At 39.4% G+C, this 23,765-nt stretch overlaps 1 protein-coding gene across 1 annotated transcript in view; it reads left to right on the forward strand.

The window, feature by feature from the left end:
• PKHD1 (PKHD1 ciliary IPT domain containing fibrocystin/polyductin) overlaps positions 1-23,765 on the forward strand; it is a 269,688-nt gene that overhangs the window by 181,877 nt on the left and 64,046 nt on the right. Inside the window, exons 52-58 of the mRNA XM_072857760.1 lie at positions 201-314; positions 2,274-2,361; positions 5,735-5,889; positions 7,803-7,955; positions 8,332-9,210; positions 10,387-10,549; positions 14,101-14,261. Coding sequence (XP_072713861.1) covers positions 201-314; positions 2,274-2,361; positions 5,735-5,889; positions 7,803-7,955; positions 8,332-9,210; positions 10,387-10,549; positions 14,101-14,261 — 1,713 coding nt within the window. The remainder of the gene's footprint in view (positions 1-200; positions 315-2,273; positions 2,362-5,734; positions 5,890-7,802; positions 7,956-8,331; positions 9,211-10,386; positions 10,550-14,100; positions 14,262-23,765) is intronic.

Below are 23,765 nucleotides of genomic sequence, written 5' to 3' on the forward strand. Positions count from 1 at the left end.
TCATGATTACCTGGGAACTGGTGAAATTGTAATGGAGCAGAAAGGCAAAACTGGGCTGAGGAGGGAAATGCTAATTCAGTCATTTAGACATTTAAATTTGGATTCACACACTCCAGTTCTCCCCCCCCACCTCTATTTCAGCATTACAAAAGCCATTGATACCTTTGTGGTGGGTTGTTGTTGTTTTGTCTTTATTGCAGGTTCTTTTCAACATCCCCTAGAAAGGGATTTAAAGCTGCTGGTCCTTCTTCGGGCATCTGAAGGGATTTACTGTGATCGTCTGGAGGAAATAAATGTCCCCCCAGGGAGTATTGGTACGAAACATGAGTTCACCTTTTTGTAGGAAACCAATCTTAGGCAATAGCCAAATCTACCGCTGTTGAGCCTGTTACTATGTCATACAGGAAAACATCTAACAAAGGTACACATATTTTTTGAGCTAAAATTGTTAACTTTCACCCGGTCAATTTCTGGATTTTCTGTGGATTTTGTTTGACAGAAGTGATCAACCAGGTGTCGAATCCTGAGGTCTTTATATAAGAAACTGGAGAGGACTTAAAAGGACTTGCACACATGTACAAGGGTTTGGCCTTGGTTCTAGATTTGAGATTTGTAAAAAGTAATTGTCAAAGTTGAGAGTATTCAAACCAAGATGACTTTGTCGAGTGTAGAGAAATGCACACTGCTAGAGGGCACTTTGTCTTATCTTTAGTTTCTCTTAGTACAAAACAAATTGCCCTCAAGTTTCCAGGCTAGGATGATGAGTTTAAACTCATATCGCTATTTTTAAATGCCTGACTTAAGTGAGATGGATTACATCCAAGAGCTACTGGATGGATCCAAACACACACATTTAAATATTTCCAAACATTTGGACCCATAGAAAGCTTGACAAAAGAAGGTTTATGTTAACTTTTACATCTCCTCATATAGTTATAGTTAAAGAAATGTTAACTTTTCTGGTTTCCATGTTTTATAACATGTTTTAAATAATACTTGAGTATTGTGAGACTTCGTTCATTGCTGAACTTTTGTAAAGACAGCAGAAATTCAAACTGCTATCAAGAGAAATTGCCTCGATCAAGATTTGTAGAATATTAAAGAAATTCAGAGAAAAAAATAAATGAACAAACAAAAACCCCACAGTTTGTTTCTGATAGTGACATTGAGAAACTATTGAACACATTGATCAAGCAATTACAAACTTCTAGCAAATAGCTAATTGGAATGTTTGGAAGGCAAGACAAAAACCTAATTGATTCTGGATTCTGAGGGGTTTTTTAAGTCTAAATTACTTAGGAGTTGAAGTATAACGGGAGCTAGCAATTTGACTTCCTATGATTTTAGGGGCTAGAAAAGAAGATAGATGTGTTGCTGCAGTTTAGCACACTATCATGCATCAAATGAGACTTCACAACTGTCCATGCTATCCTCTTAAACCACAGCAAATGCAAGATCATGGAAGTTATTTTGAATGTCTGTCTTGGTGGGATAATCAGGGTTGCATTACGAATGTTTACCACAGTCTTCTTTTAGACTATAGTGAAGTCTTCTTTTAGACTATAGTGACATAATATGTAACAGAAAAAGTTGTCCATGGAGAAGATTAACCCAAGCAGTAAAATGGGTTCACTAAATACTTGAGGCACAACTCCTCTGAAGCAATGTGTCACTATTAGAGATGCAGAAGAAACGTTGAACTGACTCAAACTGAAAGATTTCAGACAAGGTCAGCAAATTGAAAAAAAACATTTCAAAGCAGGAAATCAGAAATTTTTCATGCTTCAAATGTAATCTTCTTGGAACATGTCATCTAGAGGAAAAGTTTCTATATTTTGGCTTTTTGCCCTAGTTTTGGATCCCCTTTCCAGAAAAAAATAGTAAATATTTCACAGATTAGAAATATAAATAATAGCTGAGTAATTTTTTTTTATCTTTCATTCCTGGATTTTTTACTTATTTTGTTTACTTAGGTAGATTTTTTTTAAAGGTAGATACCTCTGTCTGCAATTCCAATTTGAGTTAATGAGACTTCTATGGCACAATCCCCTTTCTTGCCTTTACATGTGATGGTCATTTTACTTTATTAATGATTTATTTCTAGTTCACATTGTATTTCAAGTGGAGGCTTTGTGCTGTTCTTACACTTTTTTAAAAATATAGAAACATGTTCCAATAATTATAAAGATTTCCATGTATTTAGTTATTGGTTCAGTTCTTCTCAAGTGTCTCTTTCCCCTAACTTTTGATCTCCTGCTTCTGTTTTTTTCCAGGAGTTTATGGAAAGGTACAAATTTATAGTGCTTATCCCAAGACATCTTGGACACATCTGGGAACTAACGTTGCTCCTGGCAATGAAAGGTGGTATTTTGCCCAAATATGCCTCCAAATATTAAGTTTGGACTCCTGTTCCTATGACTTGTATTAATATTACTCTTGTAATTTGTGATAATGTTTAAACTCTGTCTAGGTAGAAGAAGAACAATGAAGTTACATCTTGCAAGAAAATTATATTATTTTTAGATTAATTTTAATACTAAAGAAGAATGAAGCTGAGATTTTCTTCTTTCCTTCTGTCCTTCCTTCTTTGCTTGCTTCTGTCTTTCCATCCTTCTTCCATCCTTCCTCTGTCTCTCCCTCAGCTTTTCTCCTTTTTAGACATGTAGTCCAAAATGGCTGATATCTTGGTGATTAGGATGTTCATTTTGGTTTAAGAGACCTACATTAAAAATCTAATATCTGAATTAAGCAAAACTGGGATATGAACCATGTTCTTCAACATCTTAGATCAGTCCTTTACAAAGTGGTTTCTGGAGTGAACATCTTAATTTCTCCTGTTAGAGTAAATATTTTTTGTATATGTAATTAATGTCAATTGGCTCAAAGACTATAAGGCTTCCTCTATAGCCTGAAGAGTAAGGTTTCTGTCTGAGATGTGAGACTTCCAAGGTATAGACACATTTTCACTTAACCTTGGCAAAAATAGCTTTGAAATGCTACCTTCTCTCTCCCTTGTTGCTGCACATCCATAAGCTTTTACAGCCCCTGCAGCAGACTCATCTTCATGATCACTTACCCATGAATTCAGTCTGAAGGCTTAGCCAAAACCATCACCTAAGGCAGGTTAAATGGAGTTGCCACAGATGCTTGTTAAGCGAATAGGTGTCTATGGCCTGAAGTTCAAACCTTTCACCTGAACCAGAGAACATGGCTGCATAAGGATCTCACCTGTAAGTGCACTGACCATTAGTCAGTGTGGGGTGGGCACCTACTAGCTCTCTCTGGAACTCTCATTCTTGACTCTGCCTTGCACAAAATTTTTATCTCCTTTTGCTGTAATTCTTCCAAGTGCTTCATTTTAGACTGAAATACAGATATTCAAAGAACAAAATTATACTAGTCAGGCCTACCAAAACTCATTGGAAGAGTTCCTGTCTAGGTAGAGATGAAATATCAGCATTTAGGGAAGGGATTATTTGTAAACTCATTGTAGAGATGTGCATTGGAGGCCCAAAGACCTCACAGCAGGATTCGTTTGTTGTTAGCTCTCACAAAGTTGAGTGTCTAGTGTAGATTAATTGCTTAGGATTGCTGTATAGTCAGTGGAGAAATATTTCCAGGTGCTGATTCAAGCCATGCAACATTAGAATCACCCTCTGGAAATTATTCTCTTTCCCCCATTAGGATGGGAGTTCAGAGTAAGCAGATTCTTGACTGAAGCATGCCAGTTAAATACTTGGATGAAATGGATCCAGGCTAGTATTGGTCTGCTGCCCAGATGTTTTATGTGAAATATAATGAGGTGTTAAGATACAAGTATTTGGAGTTCATTCATCCACCTCAAATATGGCACAAACAGTTGTTTCCATTCTTAAAAAAATAAAAAAAAAAAAGAAAAAAAAGCTTTTTATAATGAAAAGCCTACTAATAGCCAGCTAAGAGTTAATGTGGTTAGATACAGGAAATAGGCAAGTCAGTGCTAGAATATGAAAGCTGAAGGAAGTGGCATTTTATTGGCTGAGAGAAGCTGCTGTATATATTTTCCAGCATGAATCAGCACATGACTTAGGGAAGGACTTATGCTTTCAAAAAGAAAGAGGAAAAAAGAAAAAAGGAATTGCTTATTTACTTACAGTGAAAACGTAAATTAGTATTTCAACAGATTAGCATCTTAGATGCTTTCTTTTGCTTACTGATTCTTCTCATTAGACTTCTTTGAAATGCGAGAGTCGAAAGAGTTATGTTTGGGTCCACAGGATGTGAATTATTGTTGTATTGTATGCCTGGAACTGGACTTAAAATTCAACTTACAGTATGGGTTGCATGTGAACTGTCAAAAATCCTAAACATATGCCACAATTACTCTGTGTGGTTTTGCTTCCTCTTTGCAAATGCATTTATCCTTGAACAATACAAAGTTCTCAGTCACACTAACACTTTCCTGCTGTTTCAGAAGCTGTCCAGTGCTTCCTTTAAGCAAAAAAAAAGAAAGCAAAGTTTTGGTAGACTTCTCGACTTAATGTTCACAGGTGCTGAAAACTAGAAGTACTCATCTTGAGCCTGCTCATCTTTGAAAAAAACTGTGAGAAGAGACACTAGGAAAACTTGGCAACATCGCTTGCTAGTTACATCCCTTTAGGACTTGCCTTTCTCTCTGCACTTCTGTATCTCTTGAGTGCATGATGAGGCATTCTCTGAATTAATCCAGTGGCCTGTTTTCTCAACAGCTACCTGGAGGAATATAGATCATCACCTGGCCAGCACCAGTCACCTTGTAATAGGACCCTTTGGGTGTTTATCAAATATATATAAACACTGATCATTATTCATTTTGTTTTCACTAAATGCTTTTATTTTCTGTATGCGAAGGTAAAAAAACCCTGAGCTACAAATATAACTTTGAATGCAAAAGGGCATCTTCAGTTCAAGATTAAAACAGATAAATGTAGGTGTCTGTGTGAAATGTTGAAAAAGGTGCTTAAGCTCCCATTCAAGTCAGTGGAGTTGTAGGTGCTGCAGCCTAAAGGGCTACTCAGCCACCAAGGGCAGGACTCAGGTACCTAAACACAGTTTTTGGGCTCATCTGAGGTGCCTTTGGGCTCATCTGAAATGCCTTTCAATCCCCTCCATGGCTTCCACCTGTGTCTACAGGAACTCTCCATGAACAAGTCATATCATATCTACCAGCTGATGTCTTAGATATCCTGGGACATCTCAAATAGCAACAGGTGCTCATGTTTAGGCAATCAAATCCTGCTCTACGTGCCCAGTTCAAAGAGAGCTGAATTGCCTCCCACATGCTACTGACCGTACCAATCAACTCTACTGGAAGCTTAAATGCCAAGTGCACACACACACATGCCCCTACACATGGATACACCTACATTTTGGTGTCTAAGTCCAAAGATGACTTTCAGCTCTGTAGGATATTCCTGGCACCAAAAAAGGTCTGACACATCTTTGATAGGCAACTTACTTGAGTCCTGCAACTCTGTACTGGAACTGTATACCTTGTTAATCAATGGTGTGAAACAGACGTTTCAGGATGAAATTCCTCCCACCATATTTTAGACATCTGTTTTTGCAGAAAGCCCTAAAGGGGCTTTTCCTAGAGCGTAGCCTGTGGATTCTTTCTGAGATCTGCCTAGGCAAAACTGTTGTTCATTTTTTTAGAAATCTGTGAGCATAACTCTCATAAAGGTAATGACATTAACTTAATATCTTGATGTTACAGGATTTTTGTGGAGGACGAAGTGGATTGGAATCATGATGGAGATATTGTGATCAGTTCTTCCTCCTACGAAGCCCACCAAGCTGAATTAGTTACACTTAAAGAAGTTAATGGTCATAGCATAAGAATTCATGAACGCCTTCTGCACAGGCATATTGGTAAGGAATTTGTCTTTCCATTTGAGAGTTTTCTTCTGAAGCATTGACTTTCCATTTCAGATAACCAAGATCGGTTCTACTTTATTGAGGTATCTTCATTAGTTTCTCCACATGCTTTTTTTCTTGCTGTTTTGATACTGAAAATGTGATGTTCAAAATTGCACAAAATTGATTGTAAAATGAATCTCTGGGAATAGAATTAATTCAGTGCTGAATAATTTTGGAAAACTTCCTGGCATTTCGTGTTTTAAGTAAAACTGGTTAACAGAGAGACAAATTAACTGAAATTTTAAAGGAAAAAATAAATTCAGGGGGTTTTAGGCCATTTACACAATTTCTGTGGTGTGTTAAAAACTAAAAAATTTTAAAAATCCTTTTTGCAAAATAATTAGACTCATGGGGTTTCAAATGCAAAATTTTATCAACTCCATGGCATAAAGCTAATCTATTTGTAATCTAATATGTAAATAAACATAAAATCTGTATACAGCTCTATTTCCTGTGTAGATTACATGGGATCTGTATTTAACTGGAAAAAGACATGCACTGTTGATAATTAATTTAATTTTATTTCAGCCTATAAAGTAAATTTATTACCATCTGTTTAACAAAATTAAAAGAATTGTTATTAACAGGTCAAATTCTGAAGCTCCAAAACCAGATTTTTTGTGTGCATAGCAATATTTTTTTAAATTTAGTCTTTATTTGAGCTAGTAGGCACAGAAATTAGTATGATGGATAAAAAGGTTCAGACATATTGTGTGTTTTAAATGGCTATACCTGTGCTAGTAAGAAAAGTTTCACTTAGAACTGAGCCTTGTTCTGCAATTATCCATAGTGTTAATCTCTAGTAGCCTCCATGGCACAGTTTTCTATGACAATTGCATTTAAAAAAAAAAAAAAAGCAGTTCAAAGGATAGCACGTCTAGACCTCATTTCCAGTAGTTTATGCACGGCTTTTCTTTTTTTTGTGAGGGAAGGAAGAAACCTACCAGTCAGTCCTGGGGCCAGAGAACGGTTCTTAACCTATTTTCTTAGCTAATGTAGATATAGTAAATGTATCCTGAGATTAAATTATTACATACACATTGAGTACTGCAGCAGTTGTTAGATACAGCTGGAAAAAAAAAGGACTGATGGGAAAATTAAGAGCTACATAAATACTGGGATTCACCTGGGCAAATGTAGATATCTACATTAAATGTTCACACATGAGCTAGTCACTTTCAGCTCCCTTGATAATCAAAGCAGAAAAATACATACTGCTCACTTGTATTTCATCTCCCCCTAAAGCAGATGTATAATATAGATAACAAATTGCACTTGAGAATTGACTATTGCTCTTCATTGTACATAAAAACGGTTTGGATAACTAAATCATAGCTGTAGATATCTGAAGTCACCTGAGATTAATTCCAAGTTAGATATTTGCATAAACTCTCTCAAAAGTCTAATTTAGAAAGACTTTGTTTAGAAAACACACACTACCAAGACTCTGTAGCAAATTGGTTTTTAGTATTGTCATTGATCTGATCCAAACAAGAATTCATGGAGATCAACTCTGCAGTGTACTGAAGAATAACTCCAGCACATATATCTTAGAAAAAATGAAGTGTGAATCTGTTCATTGATTTGGCATCTGCACACCACAGGGAAAATATTTAGCACCTTATTTTTCTAAAAATGAAATATGTTGGTAAAATATAAGCGCATGGTGAATATTTGATGGGCAGGTGGCCTTTCTGTTTTTGTGTTGATGCATGTAGATTGTGCTGGAGGAAAAACATACCTGAATGTCAGTGCAGATTCTGCAGAGAAGCTGTGCATAAGCTGTCAGTCTTTATGTCCCTCAAAGCAAAGGTTTATAGGTATGATAGACACTTATCACATTTTTTTTTCTTGAAACTCCTCAGGGCATTCCCATGACACAGAAGATGGTAGACGTATCCCTTTGGCTGCAGAGGTTGGACTCCTAACACGGAACGTACAGATCAAGTCTGATGTGGCTTGCACTGGGAGGATGCTGGTGGGACGTTTTACAGACTCCAGTGGGACAGAGTTTGAAGGTAGTTGAGATTCAACCGTCCTCAGCAACCAGACCAGTTCTGCCCAAGAAAGTACGGTCTAACAACAGATGTATCCATTTGCATGTACTATGCAATTCTAAGCAAACTGTGACTGTGTGAACAACTCCACATGTATGAAAGGAGTATTAATAATATTTCATGAATAGCGGAATATGTTTTAGGAGAGGCTGTTCTGTGGTTAGTTCGTTTTTACTATAACTTTATATATATTTATGAACAAGTACCCATTACTGGCAATACACTGACAAAGATTGCCCGCTATTATATGCCTGAGTGCTGTTTAAATGAGTGTCATTCTTACCAGTTCTTAGGTAACTTTGTAAGCTTTTATTTCACTATAGTTATCTCATTGCAGGTGTCCTTCAACTCTTAAATACTGAATTGTTGAACTTTGGGCCTCCTCAGCTTTCTGCCATTGAATTCAGGAATATATCCCAAGGGTCCTCAGTGGTGTCATCCAGCATTAATGGTAGCTGCGGAGTTGGCATTAAAGCAGTCATGAGCGACTGGATCTTGTTGCATGATAACACGGTGTTCAACACGGTTGGACCTGGCATCGATTTGGAAGGGCAAAATCATTCTCTCATCAGGAACCTTGTTATTCTGAGCAAGCAGCCAGAAGGCTTATTAAACTGGGTTGCTGGCATCAAGGTGAACCTTGTCATTGGTGTATTCCTCTGTGGCAATGCCGTGGCGGGATCTGAGCGAATTGGCTTCCATATTAGGGGCCAAGAGTGTTCGCTAGATGGAGAGTATTGCAGTGAAAATGTGGCCCATTCAAGTCTCCATGGTGTTCATCTGTACCAGGGAGATGGATTTCAGACCTGCACTAGAATCACAGGTTTTCTGTCCTATAAGAATTATGACTATGGTGTCATGTTCCACCTTGGAAGCAGCGTCATCATGGACAATGTGGTGCTGGTGGACAACACTGTGGGTCTCATGCCAGTAGTGTACTGTCTCTATGCCAAGCAATGCCACACAGGGGAAAGATTCATAGAACTTAGAAACTCCGTCATTGTTGCAACAAGCTCAACTTTTGACTGCATCAGAGACAGGATCAAGCCTCACTCAGCTGATCTAACATCCAAGGATCGACCACCATACTACCCTCTAAGAGGCCGTGTTGGGATTTTATGGCCTACGTTTACCACTGTTCCCAGCCAAAGGCCAGATAACCCATGGCACAAAACTGGGCATTGTCCAACAGTGCTGGGACTCATGAAGCTGAAAGGTTGGTCTTCCATGTCCACTGGCCAGACTATTCTGTCACTGTTTTTCTTGACTAATTACATTTTTTCAATTGAAGTTGCAGCCTTCCACACCCACAAATGGACGTGGTGGGGAAATTTGAGCCTCAGTGGAATTAATAACAGAGCTGTTCTTCAGTTCAATATAGTTCAATTAAAAAAAAAATATTTGGTATTTTTTCACTTTCTGAATCTACTGCGGTATAATTATGTCACGTGCTAAAGTATATCTTTTACGTCACACATGTCTGCCTTCTGTGCTATCTATTTTTCAACTTGATTCAGCTCCCTGATCTACAGCTACCTCTAGCTAAATAAAGATATAAAGTTTGATAAGTTAATAGCACACTTTGTATAGAATTTGCGTAGAACATAATGACTACAGCTGCACAGAAACAGCTATGGCTTTTATTGTTATAAGGGATTGCACAAGAGGGATAAAAGTCAGTTATGTATCCTGTGTCTTTGGTTCAAATGAATTTTACAGTCCCCAGAGTAATATTTGCATATAGCAGAACCTAGATAGCTGGTTGCCATGGTGGGATCTAAATACCTCACAGTTTTTCATGTCTTTATCCCTCACTGCTACCTACTTTTGTAAGAAAATCCATTATCCTCTTTTTACTGAAGAATAAGGGAGTCAGAGAAAGACAAATAGACTTGCCCAGGGTCTCACAGAAAATTTGTGGCTAAGTATGGATTTTGTAGCTGCACAAGAGTTCAGTGGCAGAGCCAAGAACATGTCACCAGACCCAGCTCATCTTATATTAGCATCTGGCAAGTGGATAAACCATCCAAGACAGCTTGTCATTAAACAGGTTCTTACTGATTCAAATGAAAATTTATTAAGCACTCTTGCTTTTGTTTCTTTCTCACTATTTCCTTTGATTTCATTTCCTATGGGCATGACTTGGTTTGTGTCAACTTAAGATATAACTTGGCTATGGAATATTCTAAAGCCAACTGAAGATCTATGATCAATGCAATTAGACTGATTTAAAGATTTGTGTATATATATATGTGTGTGTATATATATATATATATATATATATGGGAGCAATTTAACATGGAAAATGTCACAGAACAGAGCCTTTCTCTCTCTAGTTCTTGCACTCCTCTAACCAGTTTTCCTTGCTTGATCTTCTCTTAATCCCTGGCAGAAGTCACCTTTACTGGTTTTACAAAGAGCTGCTACAGTGAAGACAGGGATGTCTGCATCATGTCAAATGCTGACCATTTAGGCATCATGCCTCTTATCACAGCGGAGAGATCAAGGATGTTACATGTCAATGAGAAGGACAAGTTCTACTTTCATCCAACAAGGTAATATGCTTCATTTTGAACTATCTTTTTCAACGGTTTGTGCAAAAAAAAGCACCTACAGTTTTGGGACTATCCTCACCTCTGTTTGTATCCGCTGTCTTTTTGTATTGTCTTACAAAGAGTTTAAGCAACTGGTTTAGACTGGATGTCTAGCTGCAGAGCAGTCCCATTCTTTGTCTCTGCTCTTGTACTGCTCCTGTCTGGCAAAAATGAACAAGCTCAGACATCAAACAAACATGCACAGAAAAACTCGAATCCAGAAAAAATAAAAGAAAAAAACTCCTCAAATTTAGTTTAGGGCAATTTTTAAAAATTTGAGGTTCAGATTCCATCAAGGTGCACCTCCAGATGAATCCTCTTGGATTTCCCCTTTTACTGACATTTGTGTAGCAAAACAAGTTTCACATATCCCATTTCTTAAAACTCCATCCTGAGCATCTCTGACTTCTCAGCCTCAGGCTTCAGAAAATGTCAGGATCTCCAGCAAAAACCCCTGAGACTGGGAATGTCCTTTTAGTCGGGGAAGCAGAGCTTGATTTTTGCCTGCAAGATCACATCAGAAATGTTGATCAGTACCAGGCAGGCTGTGAGATGTCAAATGATTGCCAGAACTGCTCCTGCCCAGGGAGAATATCATCTGCATGTGGAGGAACATGGAGGACAGAGGGGAGAGCTTCATCTGTAACCTTAAGTCACTGCTGGTTGCAGTGGTTTAAACATACCACATCCAATAGAAACCACATGCCTATTTATTTATTACAACCAGTGTACACAATACAGAGGCTATGTCAGGAAAGCCTTGAAGTAGCAAAAAAATCCAGCATGGACTCCACTTGCCAGTCAAAAATAATTGGAGGTGTCCCACACTGCTATGTTTAGAGCCCCTCCAGCCTTCTGCCAGAATTTTTATTTTATTCTATATTTTTGCTTTTTGCTCTGGGCATTATTTTGCGTGTAGATTTCTGAGACCTGTCCAGCTTGTCAGCTCCCATTATGTTTCACTCTTGTATCCATCCCACAATATTATGCTATTAGTGAGCTGCTGAATATGCAGCCCACTGCAAGAGTTGGTGATTTTCAAACATGATGAATGTACATGGATTACTGAATGCTTTTTTTAGTAGTCTGGTAAACCTCTGAGGGAGATTATATCTCTCAGTGCTCCTCATGCATTATCTGCATGCATTTATTTAATCCACCTTTGCAACTGCTGAGCTTGATCCGGGCTGTGGCTGCATTGTTCTGCTTCAGCATCCTGAAGGGATATCTTGATGGATATGTCCTGTCAAAGAGAAGGTGAACATTGCCTTAGAGCAAGAGAGGAAATAGAAACATCAGGGAATATGGCAAGACCATGAAGTACTTTGCTTGTACCACTGGTAGTCCTAACCAGCTGAAATGCTGGATCTTTTGAGAGGTGTTCAAGAATTGAACTAGCTGTCAGGATCAGAGGACCTGTCTTTGTTCTCTATGTCTTTTGAGCCGTGTTGATTGGGGGCATTGGCCCATCTGTTTCTCTGCCCTTACTGTAAATCTCTTCCTATTATCTGTTTGCTGCATTCAAAATGTCAATAATTGTTTTTTTCCAACCTGAGCCCAAGAAATTCTAAGTTTTGTATCCATGTAGCAATCTGTAGATGTTTCCATGGACTTTGCTGGATTACAAGTCATTGTATCTCACTGTATTTTGTAATAGGAGTGATATGGCCGGTTGGCTAGTTCCTTTAATCTGTGTTAAACCTTTAGTCAAATGCAGTTAAAAGCACTTAAGATCCTCAACATGGGATTCAACTCACTACACTTTAGTGATCCAGAAATTTGGCATGTAATCTAAAGAAGACGCTAAACTCATTCTGTAGTCAATAGAGACCCTAGTCTAGGAAATTACTCATCTCAACTCTCTTATATATGTCTGAGGTGAGGTGAGTTCCCCTCCAACAAACCTGTCCCGTTGTAGGTACCTGCCTCTGTGGAAGCCAGTCTTTAATGTTCTACATAGAAATTTATAGGCCATTAAACTTACAATTCAAGCCATTAAACTTACAATTTCCTCCTGAGACTATACTGATGATAGAATTAGATAAACTTATTTGAAAATTGGATGTAGTTTGCTGAGATACATTATCATGCCATCCAAAAAGAGCTTTGTTCTATTTTGGACTAATGCTCTGAAACTCTCTTACCTTATTAGTCTTATTTTCGAAGTTTGGTTTAATTCTATTCTTAGGATCTGAACCTGTCATTAGAAAGAGAGAAATAGCTATTCATCATCTAGGAGACAGTACCGGTTGAGTAATCACTTACTACTAGGTACGTATGATTGGGTGATGAAACCGTGGCTCAGACATAGCTTTGAGGTGAGATCCATGTATACTTCACTTTAAGCCCATCAAAACCACCAAAATGACATTGAATCTCCAAACCCAGTTTTTTATTAGAACATAAATTAGGACAAGAATCTTTTCAGATGCAGTTCCAAACACCTAGGTATGAAAGAAAAAAAACAGCAAACCAAACAGATTTATAAACACATTAATCCTTATGCACTATGTCCTATTAGAATGGGTTTTCTCTTTCAAGTTTGCTTCTACTCTAGCAATGTTAAGTGGCTCCTTGACCTGCAACAGACTTCTCTGGATTCCTAGCAGAAGTTTCTTTATTTAAGATGTGTGTTCCCTGCTGGCTCCCTCTCTCATACTTTCTGCCATTTCACTTTCCTTCATGCTTTCTCCTGTATAAGCTTAGTTGCTAATTGGAAGGTGCAATTTTCTGACCCTTCAGAGGGCTCCCCCCTTCCAGAGTGAAGTGATTAGAACAAGGCAAACAGGTCGTGCTGGACAGCCAATGCTTTTAACAAAATTCTATGTACAACACACACCAATCTGTAAGCAAAAAATAAACAATCCATCACCTGGTGGATGTGAAGACCAATGCCTGTGCCATATTAGCACTGCGTACTGCAGCAGAGATATTCCTGGTCGCTTGGTGCGATTAGCAGCCAATACACATTTCCCCTTCACTCGCAACTACAGGCTTCATCTGCCATAGGTCAAAAATTAATGGCATATGGATATTGGTGGCTGCATCACTGCAGTTCCTCAAATCAGGAAATCCAAGAGGGAACCAGAGGTATTTAAGCTGCAACTTTATAGATGGCTTTAAGGGCTATGATGGTCCACACTGGCCAAAACAAACCCCAGGGAGGAGGAGATTTGGGGACAGAAGTTATATTGGAAATAAGATTATTTTCTCTGTTCAAACCCAGCCAACATTTGGAGAGGGAGCATGCAAACATGCCATAATGAAAATATTGCTACAGAATTTCTTTACAGACTATTCCAGACCTTGACTGATACACTTAGGTTTCATTTATTTTTGCTTATTTTCCATTCTTTTCTTTTCTTGGGCATGTGAGTTCACCTAGTAAATATCAAGACGTTGCATGTATGTGCAGAAGTGTTTGTTGCCAGTGCAAATAAATTACAAACAACAGCACAATATTTTTCCTTTGCCCTCTTCTTCATAATAATATTACCTCTCCGGCCTGTCAGTGTACAGACCTCCGAAGACACCATGTTCCCTGAAAAGAGATGCAAAGGCTCGAGAAAGGCCCTTTTCAAGGATTTGGATGGAGGTGTCCTGGACCTAGAACCACCTGTTTCTGTTTTCCCGAAGTCAGAATTTGAATGGACACAGTTCTACTTGCAAGCTGGTAAGTACCTGTGCTATCTGGAGTGCTTGCAAAGTCATGCATACATTTGACCCATGAGGTGTGGGTTTACCCCAGGCTTTCATTGAGACCAACAACTGAGATCGAGATGGTGGCGGTCCTAGATTGTGTGATGCCTTTCCAGGATGGATGCAGTGAATTACAGTGTAGAAGTCTGGGAGGTTTCATTGCACAGTTCTGTGTCCACCAATGCCTCTCTGCCTTCTTGCAGAATCATGTCACCTGGCATCCTTAGCCACTTTAGGGTTTAATTCATTCATTTTAAGACCAGAACAGAACTTACCTGCCCTTTGCAAAGTCCTCTGAGAGCATTAAATAAGACATGCCATGTAAATGCTATGTAAGTGCAAAATAATAACAATAATTGGCCCAGAGAGGATTTTCATCCATATCCCACTGAGGAGATAATCAAGCTGAAAACCCACTCCAGAAGTTTAAAGATCCCTCTCTATGGTTTAAAAAGGACCATTCTGCTGGGTAACCACTTTCTGAAGGTTCACACAGCGCGGCTCTGTTCTTATCCTGATTAAAACTCTGCTCTCTGATTCCAAATAAACTCTTTAATTACAATTAGCGTTTCCTGCGCCTGCTGCTGATGGCGGCCATTTTGCTGAAAAGGCGCATCATTTGTGACTCCAGCGGTATGGGAGACTGATGGAAGGGACTGTAATTAATCCTGTTTTCCATCCCACTCTAAAACTGATTAAACATGAGAAGAACTTTAATCTTTAAACAAAATGTCTAATGTGTATCCAGTAAAGGCTTTTCCTCTAAGGATCCCACTCTAACTGGCTGCTTACAGGGCTGATTAATGTGTTGTTTAGATGCAAACACACTGGTTTTTACTCTACCTTTTCTGCCCTGATTATGAATCACATGGAAGCGCTAACACCCTAGCAGTTTTACCACTTAGCACCTGCATATTAATGCATACCTACTTTTGCATACAGAACCTGTATTTTATTTAGATTCACACCATTTTTAGCACAGCCTGGCACACAGTCATATGCATGCCAGGAATCCCCACCATCTAAACTGCACTGACAGTGCAACCTGCACTCCACAGGGTTTATCTCCTTGTATAATGGAGGCAACAGCATATGGTAAATGCTGCCTGCCTCTGAGGCTATAACAAAATTGCTGTTTTCTTCTTGCTGCCCAAATATGAATGGGGATTTTTTTCCCCCCTCCCTTCACAATTGTGTGTTTAATTCCTCTGTATTTCTCATTTTGACCTGCAGTTCCTTTCATCTTGAGGTTGACATTTGGAAAGGCACAGCTTGATGCTAAGGTGAATTCATGGTCATTGTCTTCCCTTCTCTCCCCCCTCCTTCTCCCTCTTGAAAGTTGTAGCACTGAGCATTTTGCATAGCGCAATGCAGGATCCCATGCCAGACAAATAGGAGAAAATGTTCACTTTTTGTGCTCCCATAAATCTTCTGTGGGGCCAGATTCCCTCTTGGCATGACAGTGCTTCAAGGCCAGTGACGGTGGTGTTATGATGCTGCTGAGCAGAATTTGGCCCTTGGAGTTCCACCTTTCATGAATCCAGAGCATTTCGTACTTATGTTATCTGGGTGGTCAAGACCCACCTGCTGATCCTCTCATCTGCATGTCCAGCTGGTACCCTGTTAAACCTGAGTAATTCTGACCACCTCCAGCAGCTTCATCAGAGCACTGCAATGCAGTGGTTAGTGCTCTGCTAGCCTGACAAAGCACAGAAACAGGAGATAGTCTTTTCAGGTAGCTACACAACATCTTTGCCACTTCCACAGTTCAGGGACACAAGTTTCTTTGAGACTCAAAAGCTCTGGCTTTCCACATCTTCTTAATTGCACCTTCATCCACGTGAATGTATATATTCCCTTTAAGCTTCCAGCTTGGACAATCAGCTTGAAGTTGTTGGCCCTTAGCCATTTCTAGATATTCTGATTACTCCACAGGGAGGAAACCAAAACACTTAATGTACTTCAGGGACAAAAAAGCCAGGAAGATGTTTTCCCAGAAGAATACCATAGGGAACAGGCTGTGAGAGGCATAACTGGGGCACAGTGGATCATTCAGTATAACATTAATGTTCCTGAATTCATATGATGTCTTTTATTGAAGACACAATCAATATAGAATATATGTAATATATTATTTGTGTATACTTATGTGTGCATGTGTGCATAGGCAAGGAGGGACCGCTCGACTTCCTGAGTCCTGCCCACTGCAGATGGGCAGTAGCAAGCCATGCAATGTATATTTAATAATGTACCCACTTTTTTTTCTTTTGTCTTCCTGTGTGCCTGATCTTTTACCTCCTGTGTTAGCACTTTGGGTCATAGACTAGGTCTTTTTATTGTGGCTTTCTGTAGAAGCAGAGTTGTTCACATAAAACTGAAGTTTTAGTTTTCTGGATAAACCACAGGATTCATAAAAAAAAAAAATCCAAAGAGGGAACAGTTCCAAGATTTTTGTTATTATTATTTCTACCAAAAGAAAAAGGAGCAACAACAAAAGTGGTTTTGAGTCAAACAAAGCATAATTATTTTTTAATCTAAGAGTACTTTTTTATCTTTTTTTTTCTTTTAAATATAATGCTGCAAAAGTTTAGAAGGAAATGTTTTCCAACACGCCCCCCTAAATCATTTATGAGGAACTTTCACAGTATCATTTTTCAAATTATCCAAAACAATTTAATGAGTTTAACATGAATTTGTAATTATTTTAATCTCTTTGAGCAGCCATTTTTGGATGACAAAATGTTTTTCTCCCAAAACTCATCTCTATACCAAACCTCTTACAAAAGAGCTTGGGGCCAGGCCTGGAGCACTAAATGGTACCACGATACAGGAAATAGGAGAATCACAAGCTATACAGCAGAATTAGCTATAAACATGAGTGTGTCTAGCTGAGGAATGAAGGATAAATGAACAGTTCATGCACTCAACTGATTTCTGTGTCCAGGTTAAAACCCCTATTCCACAAAGGATTGCTGATACCATTGTCCTGTAGTTAAAGTTTCAACCATTTGCTGGCTATCTGCAGTAACTATGGGACTCTGTAATTGTACTGCCGCATGATAATGTCTGTAACCCAACAATAGCAAACTCCCAGAGACACTGAGGTTCGTTTACTTCCCTTGGTGGAAATGTAGCTGAAGACCAGAGGCTGGTAGAAGACTCATCTGACCCCACTGCCATTGCCTCCAATGTTCTCTCTGGTGAACAAAGAGAGATTGACACCTTAAGGGCTGAAGTTAGGTGGGCTGATACATGGATGTCTGAGAGATGAACCCAAGCATTTAAAGTTTTAATCTAGAGCCTGCAAATACACATATTTTCTTCCTGCTGGCAGACAAGTTCTAGGCATTTTTTAAAGCAATTTGGGCTGAATAATCATAGAATCATAGACTCATAGAACAGACCAGGTTGGAAAGGACCTTGAAAGGTCATCTGGTCCAAACTTTCATGGAAAGGGAGCCTAGATGAGATTATCTTGTACACTGTCCAATCGCATCTTGAAAGCCTCCAGTGATGGAGAGGCTACCACATCCGTGGGGAGGTTGCTTCAGTGAATGATTGTTCTGACTGTATAAAAAATTATTTCTTATAGCAAGATGACACCTCTCCCGGTGCAAACTGTACCCGTCGCAACTTGTCTTCTCCATGTGGGCCCTTGTGAAGAGGGAGCCTCCGTCCTCTTTGTAGCCTCCCTTTAAGTACTAGAATACTGTGATGAGGTCCCCTGAGCCTTCTCTTCTCTTCTCCAGGCAGAAAAGACCTAACTCCTTCAGTGTTTCCTCACAGGGCAAGTTCTCCAGCCCTTTGATCATCTTTGTGGCCCTCCTTTGGACCCTCTCCAGTCTGTCTGCATCTTTATTGAACTGTGGGTACCAGAACTGGACACTACTCCAGGTGCGGCCTGACAAGCGCTGAATAGAGTGGGATGATCATTTCTCTATGTCTGCTAGCAATGCCCCTGTGGATGCAGCCCAGGATCTGATTTGCCTTTGTTGCTTCAGCAGCACGCTGCTGACTCATGTTCAGCTTGTTGTCCACCAGGACCCCCAGGCCCCTTTCAGCAAGGCTGCTCCCCAGACACACAGTTCCTAGCCTGTACTGCTCTCTTTGGTTAGAGGTGCAGGACTTCGCACTTGTCTTTGTTAAACTTCATACCATTCTTGCCAGCCCACTCTTCCAGCCTCTCCAGGTCTCTCTGTAAGATGGCTCTCCCTTCTGATGTGTACACCTCACCACGCAGTTTAGTGTAATCAGCAAACTTGGTGAGGGTGTTTTCATCATCCAGATCATTTATGAAGATGTTGAACAGCATGGGGCCCAGTATTGATCCTTGGGGGACAGATAAGCTAACTTGAATATTAAATTGTTGCCAGTGTCAGTGAGCCAACTTAGTGATAAAGTGACTGTGCTGGTTTTGGCTGGGATAGAGTTAATTTTTTCCATATTAGCTAGTATGGGGCTATGCTTTGGATTTGTGCTGAAAACAGTGTTGATAATGCAGAGATGTTTTCATTATTGCTGAGCAGTGCTTACACAGAGTCAAGGCCTTTTCTGCTTCTTACCCCACCCCACCAGCGAGTAGGCTGGGGGGGCACAAGAAGTTGGGAGGGGACACGGCTGGGACAGCTGACCCCAACTGACCAAAGGGCTATTCCATACCATACGACGTCATGCTCAGCATATAAAGCTGGGGGAAGAAGAAGGAAGGGGGGGATGTTCAGAGTGATGGCGTTTGTCTTCCCAAGTCACCATTACGTGTGATGGAGCCCTGCTTTCCTGGAGATGGCTGAACACCTGCCTGCCCGTGGGAAGGAGTGAATGAATGCCTTGCTTTGCTTTGCTTTGTGTGCATGGCTTTTGCTTTCCCTATTAAACTGTCTTTATCTCAGTCCACGAGTTTTCTCACTTTTACCCTTCTGATTCTCTCCCCCATCCCACTGCAGGGGGAGTGAGCAAGCGGCTGTGAGGGGCTTAGTTACCGGCTGGGGTTAAACCATGACAGTGACTAAGAAAAGCAGAAATGAGTAGATACTTGTTTGGCTCTGTGCAGCCAGATACTGAGCATCAGTAACTTAACAACCTGTTTGTCTTCTTTTATCCTGCCTCATAGGAGAGATGTTATGATGGGGCTATAGCTGGAGACATGGGAATGTGGGGAGGGAAATGAAGAAAGGAAATGCTCATCAGAAAATCTGTCTGCCAGTATCTATACTTGCAGAAGTGTTTTTCCCCCTTGTTAGAAAAGAGAATATGACTCTCACTTTCCAAGCGAACCCAAAAGATTGCAACTTGCTATATGGGTCTTTAATCTCAGCTGATGTTTATAGTTAAATATAAAACTATGAGGATTCCAGATGTCAGGGTATTACAGCATGAAAGCAGGTTAGCATCCCAGACAATATTGGATTCTTCAGGATAGGTGTCTCTGAGTGTTCACATTCATGCAGGCAGGGATTCAGCCCCCAGTGATCTTGTGCAAATCCAAAAGTGAGTCCTTCTTATTCTTATTCTTCCCCTTTAGCATGGCTTCAAATTTTGCCAGAAGAATAACCTTTCTGTGTCTCATGAAATTGTTAATTATAATTCAGAGTTCGTAATATGACTTCCATGCTGGTTTCTAAAGAGATGCAGAAAGATCTTTAGGTTTGCATAAAAGCAATTTCTTTGTGTATCCTATTTTATGGTAGTGTAACTGGTGGAGTCCCTGTTCTGCTTACTTTTACTCAATGGAGTAATTCTGATGTACTGAAGGGCAAAGAAGTTCCAGGCTATAGGATTTAGCTACTGTGCAAATTTGGTTCCCAGTTTTAATACATGCTCCTTGTGTTTACTGTGAATAATTGCATTTATTTTCTACCTTACACAAACCTGGCACCTCCTTGTAAGTTCTCTGGATACAGTAGAAACATCACTGAAATTTAGGTCTGTAATACCCCTGTGGGATAGGCATATATTTTGACACTAGCTTCCCAGACAGAGGACAGAATTTGTGACTTGCCCAAGGTCAGTCATTGAATTAATGCATATCCTTCCAAAACCCTGAGAGCCAGACTCTTAATCTAAAAGCACCCCACCCTGCTTAGACAGGTTGAAAAGTATGACTGCATTAACTAGAATCAGCCAAAAATTTATCTAACATTCTTCTTTTTTATTAAAAAACATGCCTGGAGCATTTTTTTGAACTTTACTGAACACTTAAATTCTGACTGTGGTTTTAAACAAAAAAAAAACCAAACCAAACTTTATTTTTTAGTAGTATTTAAAAAGCTGAAGAAGTGCTTTATTGAAAAAAAAGGAGTCAATTTTAATGGGAATCTATTGTGAGAGGATTAGTGTGTTGTGGACAATTGATCTTTTTATCTGACCAACAGATAACTGAGACTACATTTTCCTACATTGTTTTCAATCGAGACAAAACTAAAGCTGTGAAATTCCTACAGTAGTCTTGCTTGCTCTCTAGAGGTAATCAGTACATTTTCTAGATCATAAAACGGTAGGTATTTCATACGCAAATGCTTACCTGAAGCAACTTGCACAGACATTTAAACACTCGATTTTGTCAACTGCTATTGTAAAAAACTTTCTGAAAGATTGCATAGTGTTGAGGCTAAATGTCTTATATGAGTACGCAGAGGTTTGCTAGGTTTCATCAGAAATAAGATAAAATGTCAGATCTAGATGTAAACAGCCCAAAATTCCCGGGGAAGTGGATCAAGGATTTTTGTAGAATCTTCTTTCTTCTGGTAATTTTTATTACTGAAAAAAAAATCTCAAGTAATAATTGAGGAAGTGTATCATTTTGGCACACAGGCTGCCAGTATAATCTCGGGTTAAAGCTGTAGGAAAATGTTGCACCATATATATTTAATATTCCAAGGACTATGATTAGCTACACATGCTATGCATAATCATGTGTAGTAATTAAAGATGTTTGAGAAGAGAATGCAGGTTTGGTAGATTTTCAAGGAATGAAACAGATGCAATATTGGCCTGAAACATTTATTGTTTTCCTCTGAAGCTTTTTTTTGTTGTTGTTCACAGATAGAAATTTGCTTTTTCAGCAATAAATGGCCCATGCAAAATGGGTTGAAAGTGGCAATGGAGGACATTAAAAGAGCTGTTACCAAGTTATTGTTTTATAAAAACCAAACCTAATATGATCGCAAAATGCTGGTAACTTTTACTTAATTTTCCTGAAAACACATCCCTGGTAAAGATTTCAACACACCTTTATTAAGTTGAGACCAAAGTTGAGAACAAAGTTGGGAGGATTTTTTTGATGCTCATGGGAAAACAAGTTTTAAAGTAAGCCAAAGGGAAAATAAGGGGTTTTTGTACCTTTGATACCTATGTAGTGGCTCATCAGGTGTGAGATGGCTGAACCTGCTGAACTAAAGAAACAGCTCTGCTGACTAAGAACAGCATGGCAGAATGACGGACATCTGTGGGTGGTAAATCCACCAGTTGGGATAGAAGGCCCACTGTTCATCTGGATGCCACCATGAGACTGTGCCTTAGAGGACAGCTCTGCCAAGGCAAAACACTCCTCTGCATAATTGGTTTTGGTAAATCATGGGGGAATAGACCAGAGTTGGAGATCTAGCAAAGTAGGTCAGCATTGGGGCTGATGCGGCCATATGACATTTCCATTTTGAAATACTATAAATTACTTTCCCTCACACTCATCTGTATCTCAGCCTTTAATAAATAGCTATTTTCCTTTTTCAAGGATGTTATTTCCTTAATTCTGAAGCTAAGATATAAGATAAATGGCATCGTTCATTGTCCATGTGATCAATATAGAGAAATGCATATATATACATATATATATATACATGTACAAATGTATAAGCCTATCAAACCTGATCTTCTTGTTCCCATGGAGAGCATCAAATGCTTTCCTCATGATGAATCCAAATAACCTTGGGCAAACCCATCCATTTTGCATGTTTGTAGATGTAAATGGAATTTAGCTTTTTGTACCACCATTTCTACTTCTTTTCTAAATTCTTCAGGTACTTTTGAACAGGCATGCACCTGTGTTCGGCTGCGTAAAATGTAAAATGTATGTATGTATGTATTAGGAATAATGAAATTTGGAAAAAGTGATTGCAAAGTCAGGTCCCTGACTATGGGAGATAACCTTGGCCCTTAGGATAGCAATCCTTTTTGAAGACGTGCCAGCAAATAGTTTGTGACTGTTGCTATCAGAGATTCTTGGCTTCTCCTTTTACCCTTAATGTCTGAGGATAAAACACCAGGTTTGTAATTTTCAAAACTGAACTCCTGTATTTAAGAAGCTATGTAGAAAAACTACACCATTTTTAGAGTTTGTGAAAACTTGGAGAGACCATTTGTTTCCGTGAGCTAAAAAATAGCTCAATGACCCCAAAACACCACATCACCTTTATTTAGGAGTCTGGATTTGATAAGTACCTCTCTACCTTTCTGTATAGAAATGTTGTTTGTGACCTGAGCATAAGCTTTTTTATCATTGACATGGTGTGGCTACATTCCAGGGTAGTGGTTCTTAAGTTGTGATTTATAAAGCATTGGTGGTCCATGAAACCTGAGTAACTGATGCACACATCACCCATGGATTAATTTAGGAGCCTGTCAGTTAAAGGTGAAAAGAATCATTAGGCACCTGGAAAACAGAAGGTATGGAGAATGGCTGGTAAAGTTGGGTGGCTCAGTCTTGAGGAGAAGAGATGGATGAGAGATTTAGGAACTGCCTTCAAAAATATGGAAGAGTCCTGTGGAGTAGAAAGACATAAATTGCTCCCCAAGTCTATAGAATCAGAAACAATGGCTGAAATTTCATCAAATATAATCTTAGATGTGGGGGAGGAAAAGTTAAAATAAAGACAGCGAAAGAGTGGAATAGCTTGACTTGAGTGGATTGTGGAGTCCTGTGGAAGATATGCAGACATCCTTAGATGATCCAGACAGAGATGGTCTTTTCCTGAGGGGAGGGGGAGGATGGATCAAATAACTTCAGAAGGCCCTTTCTGGACCTATTTTCAAAATTCGGTAAGGATGTTCAGTGATCTGCAGGAACCTTTAAGGTCTGACAGTGATTTATGGGTCCAAAGGCCAGCGTGTTGTAGTGGGAAGGTCTGGTAATTAGGACTTTCTAAATACTGCTGATGAAGACAAAGAGTGACTACAAGGGAGGTAATTAGTGCAGAGAGATTGTCTCCCAACCCATGTGCTTGGTCCCTCCTAGCCAGTCTGCCTGTTCTTGTGGAATGCTAATGTGCTCGAATGGTTGTGCAATATGTAAGTGGAGAGTTTAGTCCCACGGAAAATGGTGTACAGGGTCCAAGCAGAGTTTACAGCACCAGGGAACCAAAACTGATGCAGGTTCCTTATCTGGGACCTCTCCTCAAAGCTCCGTAGCTCCGACATCATGCCTTTTCTCCCGAGGCACTGTTTCACTCTTATTTATCATTCCTACTTTAGCGATGCCCACAGA

This window comes from Ciconia boyciana, chromosome 3 (assembly GCF_034638445.1).
Source record: "Ciconia boyciana chromosome 3, ASM3463844v1, whole genome shotgun sequence".
NCBI lineage: Eukaryota > Metazoa > Chordata > Aves > Ciconiiformes > Ciconiidae > Ciconia > Ciconia boyciana.